This window comes from Pimephales promelas, chromosome 1, assembly GCF_988280905.1.
Source record: "Pimephales promelas chromosome 1, fPimPro1.hap1.1, whole genome shotgun sequence".
Lineage (NCBI taxonomy): Eukaryota > Metazoa > Chordata > Actinopteri > Cypriniformes > Leuciscidae > Pimephales > Pimephales promelas.
In genome coordinates, this window is record NC_142769.1 from 46,369,885 (window position 1) to 46,388,446 (window position 18,562).

Sequence of the window (18,562 nt, forward strand, 5' to 3'; positions counted from 1 at the left end):
CTAGTTACTACTGCTAATTTGAATATACTAGTATATTAAGGTTAAGACAGGTTTGTTCCGGGAAATAACACTGGAAACAACTTGATAAGTGTATTGTGAAAGTTTTACAAGCTAACGAAGGGAAATGGAGCCATGTTTGATCGTGATCAGCATATTTGTGTGTGGCGAATAGATTAATCGATCCGTGTGACGGACGAGTTTAATAACAAACGTTGTTGAATATTAGCAATAAGGCAAGGTAATTTTGAATCTTGTCATTATAGTTCAGATTCACATACATATTTACAGTATTGCTTCGCATCTATTATTTTAAAGTTATCAACTGTGTAGTTGGTAAGAAACACAACGAAAATAACGTGTTGTACACAATCGGCGGGACCTAAACATAAGCTCACTGGCCATTTAGCGACCTTCGGCCAAGTTACCCAATTTTGGCTTTGCTAAATATTTACCCACTCTTTCACCACTGAGCTCTGCTCTGAAACACTTTCACCAAAGTTAAACTACAATGTCTTCCAGCAGTTTCAGACTTTTAGTCAAGAATGCAACCCAAGTGGTCTTGGTTTGCAGAAATGGTGAAAAGTATCTCACCAGGGATGGGATGCAGACTCTGGCTGTCGTCGAGAATGGCAGTGTGGTGATTGGACAGTAAGTCGGGTGAATTCTTTATATTACTGATGGTCTGTCTTATTTATTGCACGTGGTTAAACGCTAGCATTACTGTCTCCGTACAAAAACAATTAGCCAATTCTCAATACATGTTTAGGATAAAACACACACAAAAAAATTAAAAGCATTGAGAATTGAATTGCATGAAGTTTTGCTTTTTAACCACTAGACGGCCAAAGGTTACATACTTAAATAATGAAAATATAGGATGGCTCCCTCAAAGAGATTAATTATTGCAAAATACATTAAGCGGTCAAAATTGTCACAAATATGTCCACAAAGTCAAATGTATCCATAAAGCTAAAGTAAACATTTTAGTAACACTTCACATAGGTTTCATTTGTAAGCAGTTTTTTGCTTATACGTCGGCTCTGCGTGACTGTGAGAATAAATATTAGCCTTAATAGATAATGTTTTACAATTAACTTTGTTAGAGAGCTATATGAGGCTATTTATCTGTTCAACAAAATGCCTTACCTGTTGAGTAATAAAAACGCCATCCCTGCCTTGAGCACTTTTACATAGGCCTAGACTAGACCTATCAAATTCTTCAGTTCTCACCATCTCTGAAAAGCCATTTTGTTTCTCGTTTTATCAGGACCTCTGTCGCCATGTCAACCTTTTTCTCGTTAGTCGTGACAACTGCCATTTGGTTATCAAAATACACCCTGCAAAAGTAGCCGGAAGGACACGTTTCTATTTAGGATATGACGAGACACGCGGGCTTTTGACGTATGTACGCAATTTCCCGCGAAAACCACCCCGTCAGGTTTTAAAAAAATAATCACTTAATAGTCTTACGTAAATCAGGGTAAGACAAATATTAATAATAATAATAATAATTGAATAGAAGAATTGATTGTATTGTCTGTTAAATGTTTGTTAATTTTAAACAAAAGAGTTGCATTGCCATAGCCTATAGTGTACATTTAACTATAAATTATTTAACATGAACTAACAGACCACTTCTATATTTGAAGAGTTCAGATGCAAAAGCCTCTAAATGCCATTTGAAATTTTCTTTTTTATTGATAATTTTTAGCAAACTTGTATATTTAAGTTCAGTAATTTCACTTAAATAACAATTAATAGGTAATTATCATTGCCATTTAAGTGAAATTACTGAACTTAAATATACAAGTTTCATAAAAATCATCATTAAAGAAGAAAATTTCAAATGGCATTTAGAGGCTTTTGCATCTGAACTCTTCATTTATTAATCTTAGTCAATGGTAGTTTCAACATTTACTAATACACTTTTAAAATGTAATGATAGTTTTGTTAACATAATGCACTGAACTAACATGAACAAACAATGAACAAGATCTATAGGTCTTCTAACTAATGTTAGCAAAGGTATAGTTATAATAAATACATTTAAAAAAAAAAAATAAAAATAGCAATTTAAGTCAATGGTATGTCCTCATTGAGCTATTTGTGTGTGTGTGTGTAGTGATGGACTAATTAAAGCTGTTGGAGCAGCAGACATCATTGAGTCTCAGTTCAAAGGAGCAAAGTTTGACAATGTCCTTGATGCGTCTGGCATGTGTGTTCTCCCAGGTAAGTGTTACATCTTCCACCCAAAATAAACAGTTTGACCCCTTCTGTTGACACATCCTTTAAAATCATATATATATACAGATTAATGAATATTAACATAATTTTACAGGTCTGGTTGATGCACACACACACCCAGTGTGGGCTGGAGACAGAGTGCATGAGTTTGCCATGAAGGTTTGCTATCATTTAGTTCAATCTATCTCTCTATGAGGATATAACTTTAAGTCTTGGTGTCAGAAGTGTAACATACCTTATCTTGTTCTGTGTACAGCTGGCTGGTGCCACATACATGGAAGTGCATGAAGCAGGAGGTGGGATTCATTTTACAGTGGCACACACTCGCTCAGCAACCCAGCAACATCTATTAGCCGGGTTACAGAGCCGTCTGGAGCGCATGATGAGAGCGGGAACCACGCTGGTGGAGTGTAAGAGTGGATATGGACTTGAGATGGACACTGAACTCAAGATGCTGAGGGTGATCAATTCAGCAAGAAAGTCACTGCCAATCGGGATATCGGCAACATACTGTGGAGCCCACGCAGTACCCAAGTACACACTCTTCACAAAATTAGTTTATCATGTACAACATTGTTTTAAGCATGTACGTTATTGTTCTTGCCAATCTTAAACTTTCCGAATAAATTAAGTAATACACACACTTTCAGATATAAACACAATAATATTAGCTAAAAAAAGGCAAATTCATCCAATTTTGAAGGTTAGAGACAGACAGAGATAGATATAGATAATTCTCAAAAGTGACAGTAAAGACATTTATAATGTTACAAATGATTTCTATTTTAAATAACTGCTATTCTTTTGAACTTTCCATTTATCAAAGAATATTAACTGTTTACAACACTGGCAATAATAATCAATATCAAATCAGCATATTAGAATGATTTCTGAACGATCATGTGACACTGAAGACTGGAGTAATGATGCTGAAAATTCAGCTTTGCATCACGTGAATCCTTTTTTTTTAAACAATAATAATAATAATTGTATTAATACTTCATAAATTTGATCATTTTTATTGATCAAATAAATTCAGCCTTGGTGATCAAGATTTTTCAAAACATTGAAAAATCTTAACAACCCCAAAGTTTTGAACTTTATCTTTGTGTATTCAGAGGTAAAACTATGGAAGAAGCCACTCGGGACATTGTGGCCGTGCAGTTGCCCGAGATAAAAAAGCTAATGGCTTCGGGTGATCTGCAGGTGGACAACATTGATGTGTTTTGTGAGAAAGGTGTGTTCGATCTGAACTCTACGCGTTGCATACTCCAGGCTGGCAAAGACATGGGTCTCAACATCAACTTTCATGGCGATGAACTCCATCCCATGAACTCTGCACATGTATGTTATGTTTGCACACTCACACGTTTGAGTTTCTTGTGTACATGCACACAATCCTAAAGTTCTTACATAATCTTTGTCTTCCAATCGAACAGCTTGCGGCAGAACTTGACGCTTTAGCCATCAGCCATTTAGAAGAAGTGACAGATGATGGAATCGCTGCCATGGCAAAAGCTAAAACATCCGCGGTCCTCCTACCCACCACTGCCTATATATTAAGGTAAATAACCACAATGTCGATGACAATTGAATTATCCATGCAATTAGAGTAGTTCACTTTTTAAAAAAAATTGCTGATAATTTACTCACCCCCATGTCATCCAAGATGTCCTCGTCTTTCTTTCTTCAGTCGAAAAGAAATTAAGGTTTTTGATGAAAACATTCCAGGATTTTTCTCCATATAATGGACTTCAATGGGAACCAAACGGTTCAAGGTCCAAAAGACACTTTCAGTGCAAACTGTTCAAAGGGCTTTAAACGATTCTAGACGATGAATAAGGGTCTTATCAAACGAAACGATTGCTTATTTAATAAATAAATAACAAAGTTCAAGTTTTATAAGCACAAATGCTCGCCTTGCTCTGTTCTGTGACGCACGTTCGTGACTCTCCTGTTCAAACTCGTTCATCAAAACATCTCGTTCATTCAACAAACGATTTGACTCGAAAAAAGATTCGTTCATTTTGATTCATCGTCTGGAATCGTTTAAAGCCCTTTGAACAGTTTGCAGTTTGCACTTAAACTGTCTTTTGGACCTTGAACCGTTTGGTTCCCATTGAAGTCCATTATATGGAGAAAAATCCTGGAATGTTTTCATCAAAAACCTTAATTTCTTTTCGACTGAAGAAAGAATGACATGGACATCTTGGATGACATGGGGGTTAGTAAATTATGAGTATTTTTTTTTTTTTTAAGTGAACTACTCCTTTAAATAATTTGCAATGAATCTTGAATTTGATCTAAGGCTTTCTCCACCACGCGCGAGAGACATGCTTGATGCTGGAGTCATAGTGGCCCTGGGCAGTGACTTCAACCCCAATGCCTACTGTTGCTCAATGGTGACCATAATACACAACACATCTTATTAATAAACATATGTTGTCTTGTAGAAATTTGACCCGGCCACTCCATATATTTCTATTTGTCTGTTTGTTCATTAGCCTATGGTGATGCACTTGGCCTGTGTGATGATGAAGATGTCTATGCCAGAAGCTTTGGCCGCAAGCACTATAAACGCAGCCTACGCTCTCAACGGTTCACAAACGCACGGGTCGCTTGAAATCGGGAAACAGGGAGACCTCGTGATCATTAATGCACCACGGTGAGCTCACACACATACAGTAGCTTCAGGTTATTCAGGTGCTGAATTCTTAAGTATTACCTTCGACGATCCACTTCAACCAAACTAATAAGCAAATACTATGTCTAAATGCAAAGTGTGTTTTTTTTTTATTTCAATGAAATGAATGTAGGCTACTATATTTTAGTTCGATAATGTTTTTTTATTTTATATTTCGTATTTTTTTTAGGGGATTTTAAGATACTAAATTAGATTTACACTGTATTTATATTCACTTTTTGAGCATAGACCTGAAAACTTAAAGTCCCCGTGAAATCAAAATTGAACCTATTTACTTTGCTAGCGCATATTACTAGTCTTGTGGTGAACAATTAATCCGTGCAAGTGAATATATATTAAAAAAATGTTTTACCTTGGTAATCTTTAATCAAAATCTGAAAAGTTACTTCCGGTCTGGAACGGTTTCTTTTTCTGATGACGTAGGTTTCACAGTTTGGGTGGGGAAACGCTTAACCACTCCCCTCAAACCGTTAGTTTGCTATGAGCGAGAGATGGAGAGGAGGAGCGCTAGAGTAAAACCCTGCCCTCTGTTCAATATTCCGTTTCACTTGGAAATACGTCACAGCACTGGAGAAAAATCGTTTGCAACTTCCGGTTCACGGGGACTTTAAACGGTCGTAAATCTCGAATGCTAGTTTAGAACACAGACTTAAAGGAGTAGTTCACTTTTGAAAAAACTTTTGCTGATAATTTACTCACCCCTATGTCATCCAAGATGTCCATGTCTTTCTTTCTTCAGTCGAAAAGAAATTAAGGTTTTTGATGAAAACATTCCAGGATTTTTGTCCATATAATGGACTTCAATGGGAACCAAACAGTTTAAGGTCCAAAAGACCTAAAAAAAAGTATTTATTTTTTTTAGTTTTAGTTAGTTTTAGTTTATTTTTAGTTTTTATTAAAAAAAAATATATTTTTTCAAGACCATTTAACCATTTCGAATCATGTCCATTATTTTTTTTGTGTGTGTTCACACATAGCAAGCAACCTTTACCAAGTTTTGTACCATTCTGATTATGGTTCTGACTTAAAGGAGTAGTTCACTTTTAAAAAAACTGTTGCTGATAATTTACTCACCCCCATGTCATTCAAGATATCCATGTCTTTCTTTCTTCAGTCGAAAAGAAATTAAGGTTTTTGATGAAAACATTCCAGGATTTTCTCCATATAATGCACTTCAATGGGAACCAAACGTTTCAAGGTCCAAAAGACACTTTCAGTGCAGCTTCAAAGGGCTTTAAACGACACCAGACGATGAATAAGGGTCTTATCTAGCGAAACGATCGCTCATTTAAAAAATAAATAAAAAAGTTTAAGTTTTATAAGCACAAATGCTCGCCTTGCTCTGTTCTGTGATGAGTGTTCGTGACTCTCCTGTTCGAACTCGTTCATCAAAATGAACAAATCTTTTTCGAGTCATGACTCGAAGGGTCCGAGATAAGACTCATTCATCGTCTGGTGTCGTTTAAAGCCCTTTTAAGCTGCACTGAATCTTTCTTTTGGACCTTGAACCGTTTGGTTCCCAATGAAGTCCATTATATGGAGAAAATCCTGGAATGTTTTCATCAAAAACCTTAATTTCTTTTCGACTGAAGAAAGAAAGACATGGACATCTTGGATGACATGGGGGTGAGTAAATTATCAGCAAAAGTTTTTTTTAAAAGTGAAGTAGTCCTTTAAGGAGTTTTATTTTAGAATAATTTTTTTTTTTTTCCGAAGAGCTCCAGAGGGTTAGATAAACTTTTGTGTTTAATTTTTTTGATTTTATTGCTGAAGTGTTGAATTTTCTTCCCTTATTTGCCTCATTTCACTTTTGGTGTGAAAGGGCCTTTACATTTACAAAACTTTTCTGTTATTTTATTGAACTCAGAAAAAGTAGTGCAACACATTACTTTCCCATAAAAAGCAACACAATTAGTTACTATTTCACGGAAAAGGCAATATTGTAATGCGTTACTTTCCCCAACACTGTTTATAAGTTGTTTGAATACGGAAATCAGTTATTGAGATTCGGATTATGAGTGGTGCTTGATGGAACTTGTTATAATTTGAGTTGTCTTTCCTTCTGTTGCAGGTGGGAACATCTGGTGTACCAGTTTGGGGGTCATCAGGAGCTCATCAAATATGTCATAATCAAAGGCAAGATTGTTCATGAAAATGAAAAAGTCTTGACCCTTTGAGCATCGTGCACCGCAGTCAATCAATTGTGTGGTAACATTTTATTACCATGGATAGTAAACCTCATGGGCCATACTCGAATACTCAATAATAAAATTAAAAAACATGTTTGTTAATAAAATAAATAAATAAATAAATAATATACATAGGGTGATTCTGTTTACAGTAGCTGTATAAAAATCATAAAAAACTTCTCTTATATCAATGTGTCCTTCCATCTCCAGAATGCGTCCATTACCGTAAAGGAAATGCTCGGTTTAGCACCAGTTCCATCTTCTCTGCTCCTAAAGCACATGCGTCTAACACACACACTAGTCTTTGATTGGTCAACTGATTTGCAGTGGCGATCATGTCAGCTGTTGAAGAAGAAAGAGAAACCAGACTTAAATGTTTAGCAGTTTTATGAATCATTATGGTTTTATGTAGTCGTTTTTCCTCCAAATTTTAAATTGTTGGGTTGCAATTTATGATCTATATTACATCAGAGTACATATAATGTAAGAAGCTTTACCAGACACTAGAAGAAAAAAAATCCCCTCTTTTATCGGAATACAGAATTAATACAATTCTTGTGATATTTTTCGTGACAATATGATTTTTTAGAAAAACACACTACGTCCTGCCCATCACTCTTAGAAAAAAAATTCTTTATGGACTTAATTTTAATCCATACATTTTGTTTGTATTCATTTTTTAATTTTAATTAAATATGAATCAAATGGCTTACTTTATCACAATATATATATATATATATATAGAATAATGGTTCTTTAAAATTGAGGGGGCTTTAGATATAACATGGTGTATAACACTATGTTTAGTAGCTGAAAGCATCATCAAATTTGCTAAAATATGAACATTTTTGTTTGAATGGATGTGTTTTGACACTGAAATTCGCTCTAAATAAAAAAGGCCTTTATATTTACCGGGGCTTGGGGGCGGGGCATGTGGTGAAAACCCTCCATGTGATAGGATAGACTCCCAAGAGTTATCATGTGACAGGGGGAGGGGCATCCAGTGTAGGTTTCCCGGGGCAGCAGGCAGAAAAAGAGCATCAAGCATCACTCCATCTGATAAAGCTATCCACACAAGGGAAATCAAAACATTTCATCACAATACTACAAACACTGTGACTGACACTTCACTTCACAAAATTGTGTGTTTTTGAATGTGCACCTCTCATTGTCAGAGTGAAGTAGCCAGTGTAGCAGGAGGCGGGGCTAAATGACTCCAGCTCTCTCTGTGGGAGGAGCTTGTGAAAGTTGTTAACCTGCATCCCCACGGCAACAGCCTGAACATGTCGTCGCTCGTAACAAAAAACCCGTGGCAAAGTTTCCATGGCGACCCGTGTCAGTCCCAGACGTGAGGTCATGGGACTAGTGGGCGGCGTCGAGAAATCTTCGTCGTCATCTTCATCATTGCTATCATCATCCTGTTCTCCGACTAGAAACTCCATGGCGCCGTCAAACAGAGAAAAATCTGCAGGGCACAGGACACACCGATCTTTTAATAGAAATTCAATGCAAATCTGAGTAAATTCGCACAGTTATTGTAATTCAGTTCAATTTCCTAAAAATTTACTCACCCCAATGTAATCCAAGATATTCATGTCTTTATTCAGTTCAAAAAGAAATGAACGTTTTGGGGGGAAAACATTCCAGGATTTTTCTCCATATAGTGGACTTCAATGGGGTCCAACAGGCTGAAGGTCCAAATTGCAGTTTCAAAGGATCTACACTCTACCATTCGAGTAATGAGGGTCTTACCTATCCAAACCATCGGTCATTTTATTAAAAAAAAAAATCAAATATATATACTTTTTCACCACAAATTCCCATCTTGCACATCCACAACTTCACACATTACGAAGTAACGTTGAACAGTCAGGTGGTAACCTGATGTAGGTGGAAAATATATAGGGTAGGGTGAAAAACTCGTCCAACAAATCGTCCAACAACCTTTTATTTTTATTTATTTATTGTAAAGGGCGTTTGACTTAGTCTTGTTTGCTTTGTAAACTCTTAGGTCGATATTTCCACCTCTGTCACACACGTGACATTTCAACATGATTACGTAATGTGTGGCGCATTACAGCTATTGAAAGACGAACATTTGTGGTTAAAAAGTATATAAATGTTGATTTTTTTATTTTATTTTATAAAATGACGAATGGTTCGGCTAGATAAGACCCTTATTCCTCGGCTGGGGTCGTGTAGAGCCTTTGAAGCTTCATTGAAACTGCAATTTGGTCCCTCAACCCGTTGGACCCCATTGAAGTCCACTATATGGAGAAAAATCCTGGAACGTTTTCCTCAAAAGCCTTAATTTCTTTTCGACTGAAGAAATACATGAATATCTTGTCTGAAGTGGGGGTGAGTAAATTATCAAGAACTTTGATTTCTGAAGTCAACTAATTTCTGTTGATCCGACACTCCGCTGACGGAGATACAAAAATGCAAAAGTACAAACTGTAGTTTCATTAAAGTCATAGAGCTCTCAAAAGAGATTTGCTGATAAATAAAAGGGACTTTTCTTGGTCCAGTTAACACGGAGAACGAGTAAACACTGTTCATGTACTACCGACACCATAACAATACAAACCAGGTTGAAAATCGTCAAACTTGCACCCAAGAACACCTGAGAATTTGTATGGTTTGTGTGATTGTTAAGGGGATACTCCACTTTTTTTTGGAAATAGGCTCATTTTACAACTCCCCCAGAGTTAAACAGTTGGGTTTTACCGTTTTCGAATCCATCCAGCCGATTTTCTGATATTTAGAAGAAAATCGGTAACCAGACAGTATCTGGTCTCATTGACTTCCATAGTATATTTTTTTCCTACTATGGAAGTCAATGAGACCAGAAACTGTCTGGTTACTGATATTCTTCTAAATATCAGAAAATCATCTGAATGGATTCAAAAACGGTAAAACTCAAACGTTTAACTCTGAGGGAGTTGTAAAATGAGCCTATTTCCCAAAAAAGTGTATCCCTTTAACAACGCCACTGCATTCTCTTACCCCTCTCTGCGTCATCCTCTGTTGCAAATGGTTGCAGAGGTGGTGCCAACCTGAGAGAGAATTCATTATTATTATTATTATAATTATTCTTCCGACAGCAGTTCTTCTGTATCAGACAGAAACACACTCTTACCTCTTTCTCGGGCTAGTACTGCCGAAAAGTTTCCGCTTTACTGGTGTCCTGTGAGGTTCAGACCTGCGGTAAAAACAATAGTTAGGGACAGTTCACCAAATAAAGATCCATGCTTGATATGCTTGTGTTTGTTAGAAAATCAAAAGGAGGGCTTTAGCTGCTCTTTTCCACGCAATGACAGTGAAGGGGAAGGGTCACTGTGATTTGGCCAAGTTAGACATGTTCCTGGATCAACATTTCTGTCTGAAAAGGTACTCCTAACCCTGATGTAGAAGAACCCAACCGCAGCCTACACTTGTCTCTCAACTCTGATTGGTTTATTTGAATGTTGATCCAGGATCATGTTGTACTTGGTGAAATCGTGTTTACCGGAGATGCTGTCAAGCTGCTTGCTATCGAATCTCATTCACACTTCTGCTTCTGTCGTGATAAGTTATAAGACATACAAGAACATTTTTGATCATTCCTGGATGAACTATTCAATCCACATCATATCAGGAACCCAAAACAACACATACGCCTCTCTCTGCCGTGGCACTCTAGGGCTGAGTGGAGCCGATGGGAGATCTGAACACTGTGTTCGCCCATTGCTCTATAAAAGAAAAGACAATAGAGATATAAGAAAGGTACAGTATCACTCAAGTTTGGAGTCCGTAAGATCAGTGTTGGGAGTAACGCATTACAAAAGTAATACATTACTGTAACATATTAGTTTTTGCTGTAACGCAGTAGTGTAAGGCATTACTAATCAATTTTCAGTAATATTTTACTCGTTACATGTTCAGTCAGGCTTGTATTACAGTTGTATTACAGTGTCTGCTTTTACTTCTTAAAGGCAACAGACTATGTGAAAGTTTTAAAGCAGTCTTTTAATGCCAGTTCAGAGCGGTCGCGTCTGTAACATTGTTTTTTCCTCATAAATGCGAACACGAAAACTAAAATAAAATGAATATTTTAAGTTCTATGGAGACTGGAGAGCCAACCCTTCCTCATCCGATTTGCGCAGTGTAGCTAATTAACAGAATTACAAAAAATATATATTTTCCTCCTATTTTTTTGTCACGCATGAATGTGTGTCTTTTCCCTAATATTAAAAATAAAACATAGACTGATATTTGTCTAATGTCTGGACTGGAGTCCTTTAAGGAAGTAGCCTATATACGTTTCAATACATGTATTTTTTGAGAATTTTTATTTCAAGTTTTGACTGCAAATGTCATGTCCATAATGCTGGACTTCCCCAATTTTCAATAATTTATCCTCAACTAGTTTTGTGGTTAACTTCAAATGTTAACTTCAAATAATACTAATAGCCTAATTTAAAGATAAGGCAGCATTGGATCTGGACGGTAAGGAGAATAACGCTGGAGTTGGAAGAGGTGTGTCGCGATTCTGTAGGTTCGTGGATCTGAGTCGTGTGGCGAATGGCGATTTCGGTTTCATATTGCATATCGTTACAGCCCAAAAGTTAAGTTCTACTTAGTTATTTTGGTGAAAGTAACTCAAAAGTAATACATGAGTAATGTAACGCATTACAAATCTGAGACAGTAATATTGTAAGGTAATGAATTACTTTTAAATAACAGTAACAAGTAATACCTAATGTATTACAGTTTGGAAGTAACTTGCACAACACTGCGTAAGATTGATTTATTTAAAGAAATAAATACTCCTATTCAGCAAGAATGCATCAAACTGATCAAAAGTGAAAGTAAAGACATTGCTGGTTTTTAAAACTTTCTATTCATCTAAGAATCCTGAATAAATGTTTCACAATGTTTGATGATATTGTAATTTTTAATACTATTTACTACTAATTGATAATACTAATAAATGTTTCTTGAGCAGCAAATCAGCACACCAGAATGATTTCTGAAGGATCATGTGACACTGAAGACTGGAGTAATAATGCTGAAAATTCAGCTTTGCATCACATGAACAACATTATAAAATATACTTAACCCTAAATCCGTATTCTGGACAAATGTGGGCAAATAGTTTTGATTTATTTTAAAAAAAAATACTTCCCTTGATCTGAGCGGTACAAGACTTGGCTACTTTTCCTAAGTTTGCCTCCTGAACACACACAATTTTTTTTTGACTCAATTCTACAATGTTAAGTGGGTGAAAAAAACTCCTTTATCTTGTATTTGGGTCAAAAATGGGCACCCATAGAAATGAATGGGAAAAACTAATTTAGAGCGTTCTAAAATAAGCCAAAATAAGACACCAGGTGCCAGCAAAGTCACTTCATCTTTAAACATAAAAATAAGCATAATTTACATATAATTTAAATATGGTACGTTTTGAAGTACATAAATAAATACCCCCAAAATAAAATAAAAAAAACACCATAAATGGATAGACAAAACTTTACCGAAGACAGTGATATAACATTTATAATAAATAAAAATTAAGATCACACCCGAGTCCTCTGTGCCCACATTTGTCTACAATTACAGGATTAAGGGCTATATAGAGCCTAAGAGCTTACTGTTTTATCAAATAAATGCAGCCTTGAGGCTTCTTAGAAAACATACAACCCCAAACTTTTGAACAGTGTGTGTTGTAGGCTGTATAATAGTGTGGTTATGTGTTGCTGACGCATGTACCTCTCTATGGTGGTAGCAGGCGGCAGTGACCACACACTGAAGAGCAAACTGCCGTTTCTCTCGATAATTTAACTTCTCACACTCTAATTTCATCTCTCCTCCACTGATGAGACCAGCTTCCCCTGCAAACACACACACACACACTAAAATTAGCCACAGGAGCAGCAACACATTTAAGTATCAAATACATTTTTTCAACACTAAACTCAAAAGGTTGCCATTAGAGAGCGTTTTCTGTGCTCGGTTTGATCATCTTTTCATAAACACGTCGTTTTCTGCTTCTCACCTTGTCTGTTTTCCATGAAGCTACTCAGTGAAACAGGAAGTGGTGGGTAGCTGAAATATCCTCCAATCACAGCTCTTTCCAGAAGGCCGTTCTCATCGACCTGCTTCAGCCAGTGAAGAAACTGGCGGATGGGCCGGACACCTCTGTATGGCATCACGGGGTGAGACCCTGTGCCTGTTTACATGTTTGCAAATGACAGCAGCGGATTATATCAATTCTGCAAACAAGTTTACATTCACTACCATTCAAATGTTTGGCGTCTGTAGACTTTTTTAATCAAATTCTCCTTCATCTTTTGACATATAACAGCCGGAGGTCATAGTTCTTTCTATGAGCCATTTTGTCTTCATTTTAAACTTTGTCATGCAAGTGTGTGTCCAGTAGGGGTCCCTCTTTGGTAATTGGTTACAGAATAAAGGTGGGAACCTTTCTTCAGGTAACAGGTGTTGGTGGCAGGAAGGTGCACACACATTTCTATGTTAATATATTTAAAATGTCATTTATTCCTGTGAATTTTCAGCATCATTACTCCAGTCTTCAGCGTCACATGATCCTTCAGAAATCATTCTAATATGATGATTTGATGCTTAAGAAACATTTCTAAATTATTATCAATGTTTTTTTGGGAATTGTAATCCATTTTTTCATGATTAATTGACTAATATAAAGTAAAAAATAGCATGTTATTTGCATCCAAAATAAAAGTTTGTGTTTACGTAATATATGTGTGTGTGGTGTGTATAATTATTTTGTATATATAAATACTAACACATGTATGTATATATTTACGAAAAATGTGTTCTTAATATATCAAATATTTATACATAATATTAATTATGTATAAATATATATATAGTATATACATGCAAATATTTCTTAAATATATATACATGCATGTCTGTGTATTTATATATACAAAATAATTATACACACCACACACACATATATTACGTAAACACAAACTTTTATTTTGGATGCGATTAATCCTTGCCCATCCCTAGTAACATTATAAGAGTCTTACTGATCCCAAACTTTTGAACAGTAGGGTATATTATATGTCTGATCTATGAAGGTGTTTACCTGTGCAGTAAATCTGGGTTAGAGATGTGTTGGTGAGATATTCAAAAGTTGTAGCTCTGTCAACTGCACTTCTCATAAGCTTTAGTCTGGTGCAGACAACCAGAGCCACTGAATAAAAAAAAAATAAAAAATACAGTTTGTCTGTAATAACAGGACAGAGATGGAGAATAAAACAAGAGACAAAGTGATTTAGTACTTGGATAGACGCGGCTGTGAATGTCAGGCTGGGATGTGGAGAAGAGCTTGATCATGATGGGCTTGTCTGATGTTCTATCCACAAGTTGGAGCCACCGATACTCCTCGATCTCTGACCTTTGCCCATCTGCAAGGAAAAACATATTTCAGTGTATTAGCTTAAAATTAAGCATATGAAGAGTTCAGATGCAAAAGCCTCTAAGTGCCATTTGAAATTTTGTTCTAGAATGACCATTTTTATCAAGCTTGTGTATTTAATTTCAGTAATTTCACTTAAATGACAATTAATAGGTAATCTTCATTGCCATTTAAGTGAAATTACTGAACTTAAATATACAAGCTTGATAAAAATGATCATTTTAGAAGAAAATTTCAAATGGCACTTAGAGGCTTTTGCATTTGAACTCTTCATATTTTTGTGTGTATCAAACATCTCACCTTTCTTCCTGACACGTTCTGGACGACCAACAAAGATCACCACACCGAGGACATCGCAGATGTGGCCTTGAGGACAACTAGGAAGCTCCTGCCTATAAAACATGATCACATTAGAGATTTATCTGTGCTGTGCGAGCGCTTGATCTCAATGTAAAACTCCAGAGGATATTGAGATTGTGATTTTGTGTGCATACCTGCTGATGAATGAATGAGGCAGGTTTGGCAAAACCCAATCTGGAGAAATCTGGTTCTTGGGGATGATAGTAATTTGAGCAGTGGGGTTCCTGGAATTAAGACTGATCTCTAAAGGAGGAACAGATGATGGAAGAGTCCAAGAGAACAAATATGGGCCCTGTTTACACTTAGTATTAGGAAGCGTTTTGGTATGACTCGTCTCAAAATGATTACTTCAACTTATTGATGCTAAAAGTGAATCTTAGTTTTTCACACATAGATTCCATTTTGGCTTTATTTTTGTTGAAGCGGTGTAAAACTGTTTGTCGAGTGTTGCTATTCATCTGAGGTTGTAATTTTAAGACCTGCTAAAGACCACACAACTTTTTGTTATGTCGTAATACAAAAGCACAGATTTCAAAGTGTTCATGGAATACTTTCTTATTCACATGACTGTATATGTTATGACTTCAAATGTAAGATGGCTATAATTCTTCCTACCAATGTGTGGCTCTGATTCCTGCCCCGTGCGGTTGCCGTAACTCTCCTTGACTCTGTAGTGACGCAATCTTACAACTTGACCCGGATGTAGGATTCGGTACCATTCCAGACAGACTGTGTTCCACAGTACAACACAAGCGGTGGATGAGCCATCACCGACCTGCAACTCTGCCTGAGAAAAAACAGATTGATGGAAGGAGGTACTTTCAATGTTGTGATACTTAAAGGTGCAGTGTGTAATTTTTAGAAGCATCTAGTGGTCATGTTGCGAATTGCAAACAACAGACGTAACAGTGGCCGACAGGAAAAGATGACGTCGTCTGAGACAGCAGAGAGTAGCCAGTTAAGCAATGAGGTTTCTTTACAAAGATGAAGTAAGAAATTATGTTTACTTAATTATTCAGTAAAACGAAATGTTATTGTGAATTTTATTGTCACTTGTTCATCATTGTGTCAGTGATTTATTCTCTACTTTAGGAAGATTATTTGCCAGAAGAACAACATAGTGACGAAACACGTTAGTCCGTTTAGAGCTACTGTATAAACATTGTGGCGCAAAATGGCGACTTCACATGTAAGGGGAACCGCGGTGTATGTACATAGAAACTGATCATTCTAAGGTAATAAAAACATAAAGGTTCATTATGTAAGGGTACACCACTGAAAACATAGCATTTCTGTCAACAGATCCTCCTAAATAATACACAGTGCACCTTTAAGTAATGTCAGTCATTGCTTAATATGACCTATAGTGAGAATTTTTTTTTTTTTTTTTTAGAAAAAACTGTTGATGGGAAAGTTGAATGATCGGATGAGAAATTCCTGAGAAGGGCTTTTAAAGAAATATAGTTAAAGTCCCCCTGTAGTCAATAATTGTATCCCTTAAAATTCATCTTTGATCACCAAAATGACATATTTAAACGTTTTTTTTTCCTTGCTGAAAAATTCTTCATGCCATAAAATAGCTTGAATGTAACTCTACACCCTTGCCTTGTTTAGTATATGTGGTTCTATGAATATGCAAATTAGACCCGCCTCTTTGGTTCACTGCAGTTTTAAGGAGAAAATACTCCGAAATGGTGTTGACTGATGAATATGCGCATGGTTTGTCTTAAAGCATATTAAAAAAACACAACATAGACATAAACAACATTAACCTTGATCTTCAAATCTTTGCCGGTGGAAGCAAGTGCCAAAATTTAAATTGATGACGAACAATACAATAAAATCACTAATATGAGCCGATATGGTCCAGAATCGTGATATATTCCATCTCTAGTTCTTTCTCTAGATTCTTTCTCACCAAAGCAACTTCAATTCTTTCAGAATCTAAAACATATGTTAAAAACAATATTTATCTTATTACATATTTTAATATGACCAAGTCCCTATAGAAAGTCTTGTATTTGACCTCTGACCTTATAGGGACATTCACAATTCTGATCTGCTTTCCCATAATATATCAGTCTGGATTTGTGGAGGATCCGCACACACAGGGCACCCCGGTACCGGCGAGATCCACTCAAGAAACGCCGACGTACTTCTGCGAGTGAAACTGTGGACCCGATATCTGCCGCCAGACACAAAAGCATATGCATGAACACCAACATATCATCATACAAGAGGTTGAGATGCCTATCTGGATGACATTTTTGTGTCGGATATTATGTGGTGATAAAAGAAATATTTTCTCAAAACTTCTGTCATTATTTACTCACCCTCACACTGATTCATACCTTTCTGCATTTCTTTCTTTCTTCTGTGGAACAGAATATATTTTAAGAAATATCTCAGTCTTTTTTTCACACAATGGAAGTCAATGGTCACCAAATTTGATTGTCTTCTATTGAACACAAAAGATATTTTGAAGAATAAGGGGACACAAACAGTTGATTGATTGGCCCCATTTGACTTCCATAGTGGGGGTTTTCCCACATATTATTAAGTCAATGGGATGAGAAATGTTTTGGTTACCCATATTCTTCAAAATGTCTTCTTTTGTGTCCAACCGAAGAAAGAAATTCAGGTTTAAAACAACTTGAGTGTGAGTAAATTATGACAGAATTTTCATTTTTGGTAGAACTTTCCCTATAATGTTAAAGATTTACTCTTATTGAATCCAATTATGGAATTTGAACCCAATAAAAGTGTTAAGTATTTTAGAAGGTCAAGGTATGCACTATGGTGCCCAAGTTAAATGTTTATCATTTACAAGAGAGTGATTCCCTCAAATGCTGCCTATGTAGGCACAGCTTACAGCCTTATGAACACTGAACACACACCATCTATGTCCTCTCCAGAGTCCTCAGCGTCGGGTTCAGAGGGGATCGTGTCCCGCCACATCTCTCCATAGAAGTCGCGGTTATTCCACAGCGGCAGGTATGAGCTTCTGCGGGCTCTGAGCGGGTGCGTGCTCGGCTCGGTTCCCATCCACGGAATGGACCTCACGTTGACGGAGGAGAGCGTCCGAAGAGCCGCGTCCCCTCCGGAGAGTCGGTCCACCTCCAGGCTGCACACATGGAAAGAGCCGCCGTCTTCCCCGCGGCTGAACTCCACACTCCGTACGACGGACCCGCAGTGAAGTTTATTTAGGCTGATGAGTCTGTTTACTGCGGGATCCAGAGACACGCGAATCTTACAGTCTCCATCCGTGATAGTGGCGTCAAACAGACTCTCTGACATCGAAATACTGTCCGGGAAACTGACGCCGAAGTCTGCGTCTCTGCCGTAGCGCTCCAGAGAGATCACGTAAAGCGGTTCCGAGCGGGTTCGTGCTCGGGGGGAGGCAGACGTGTTGGATAGTAATCTTTTTAAGGTCTTTTTGAGTGTGCAGCTGCACTCAGAGGAACTGACTGACAGCGCCGCCATGTCTGCACGACACAATAACAACACCGCCGCAAAGCATTGTGGGAGATTGAGTTCAGCATAGAACGATAGAAAGCTATCATATATTTTTTTCAGGATTTTACTTTGTTTCTTTATTTGTCTATATATATATAT

General features: G+C 36.9%; 3 protein-coding genes across 4 annotated transcripts in view; 1 reads left to right on the forward strand and 2 right to left on the reverse strand.

Annotated features, from left to right (window-relative positions):
* ntn4 (netrin 4) overlaps nt 1-1,321 on the reverse strand; it is a 29,212-nt gene extending 27,891 nt beyond the window's left edge. Inside the window, exon 1 of one of the 2 annotated variants that reach the window (XM_089130393.1) lies at nt 1,231-1,321. In XM_089130393.1, coding sequence (XP_088986519.1) covers nt 1,231-1,318 — 88 coding nt within the window. In that variant the 5' untranslated portion in view covers nt 1,319-1,321. Of the gene's footprint in view, nt 1-1,146 lie in introns of both variants that reach the window. The other variant, XM_089130400.1, reaches the window with a different exon arrangement.
* amdhd1 (amidohydrolase domain containing 1) lies at nt 448-7,846 on the forward strand. Its single transcript, XM_039659063.2, has 9 exons — nt 448-648; nt 2,123-2,229; nt 2,339-2,403; nt 2,501-2,778; nt 3,363-3,588; nt 3,684-3,808; nt 4,553-4,646; nt 4,749-4,909; nt 7,020-7,846. Exons 1-9 carry the CDS (start codon nt 509-511, stop codon nt 7,123-7,125), a joined length of 1,302 nt encoding a protein of 433 aa, XP_039514997.2. The 5' UTR covers nt 448-508; the 3' UTR covers nt 7,126-7,846.
* On the reverse strand, nt 7,150-18,458 carry radx (RPA1 related single stranded DNA binding protein, X-linked). The gene is made up of 15 exons (XM_039659062.2): nt 17,845-18,458; nt 16,981-17,132; nt 15,563-15,734; nt 15,082-15,190; nt 14,888-14,979; nt 14,451-14,576; nt 14,255-14,362; nt 13,175-13,348; nt 12,889-13,010; nt 10,795-10,868; nt 10,277-10,339; nt 10,144-10,193; nt 8,300-8,602; nt 8,050-8,202; nt 7,150-7,479 (listed from the first exon to the last, which is right to left on the reverse strand). Exons 1-15 carry the CDS (start codon nt 18,428-18,430, stop codon nt 7,358-7,360), a joined length of 2,406 nt encoding a protein of 801 aa, XP_039514996.2. The 5' UTR covers nt 18,431-18,458; the 3' UTR covers nt 7,150-7,357.
* Between the last annotated feature and the right edge of the window lie 104 nt (nt 18,459-18,562).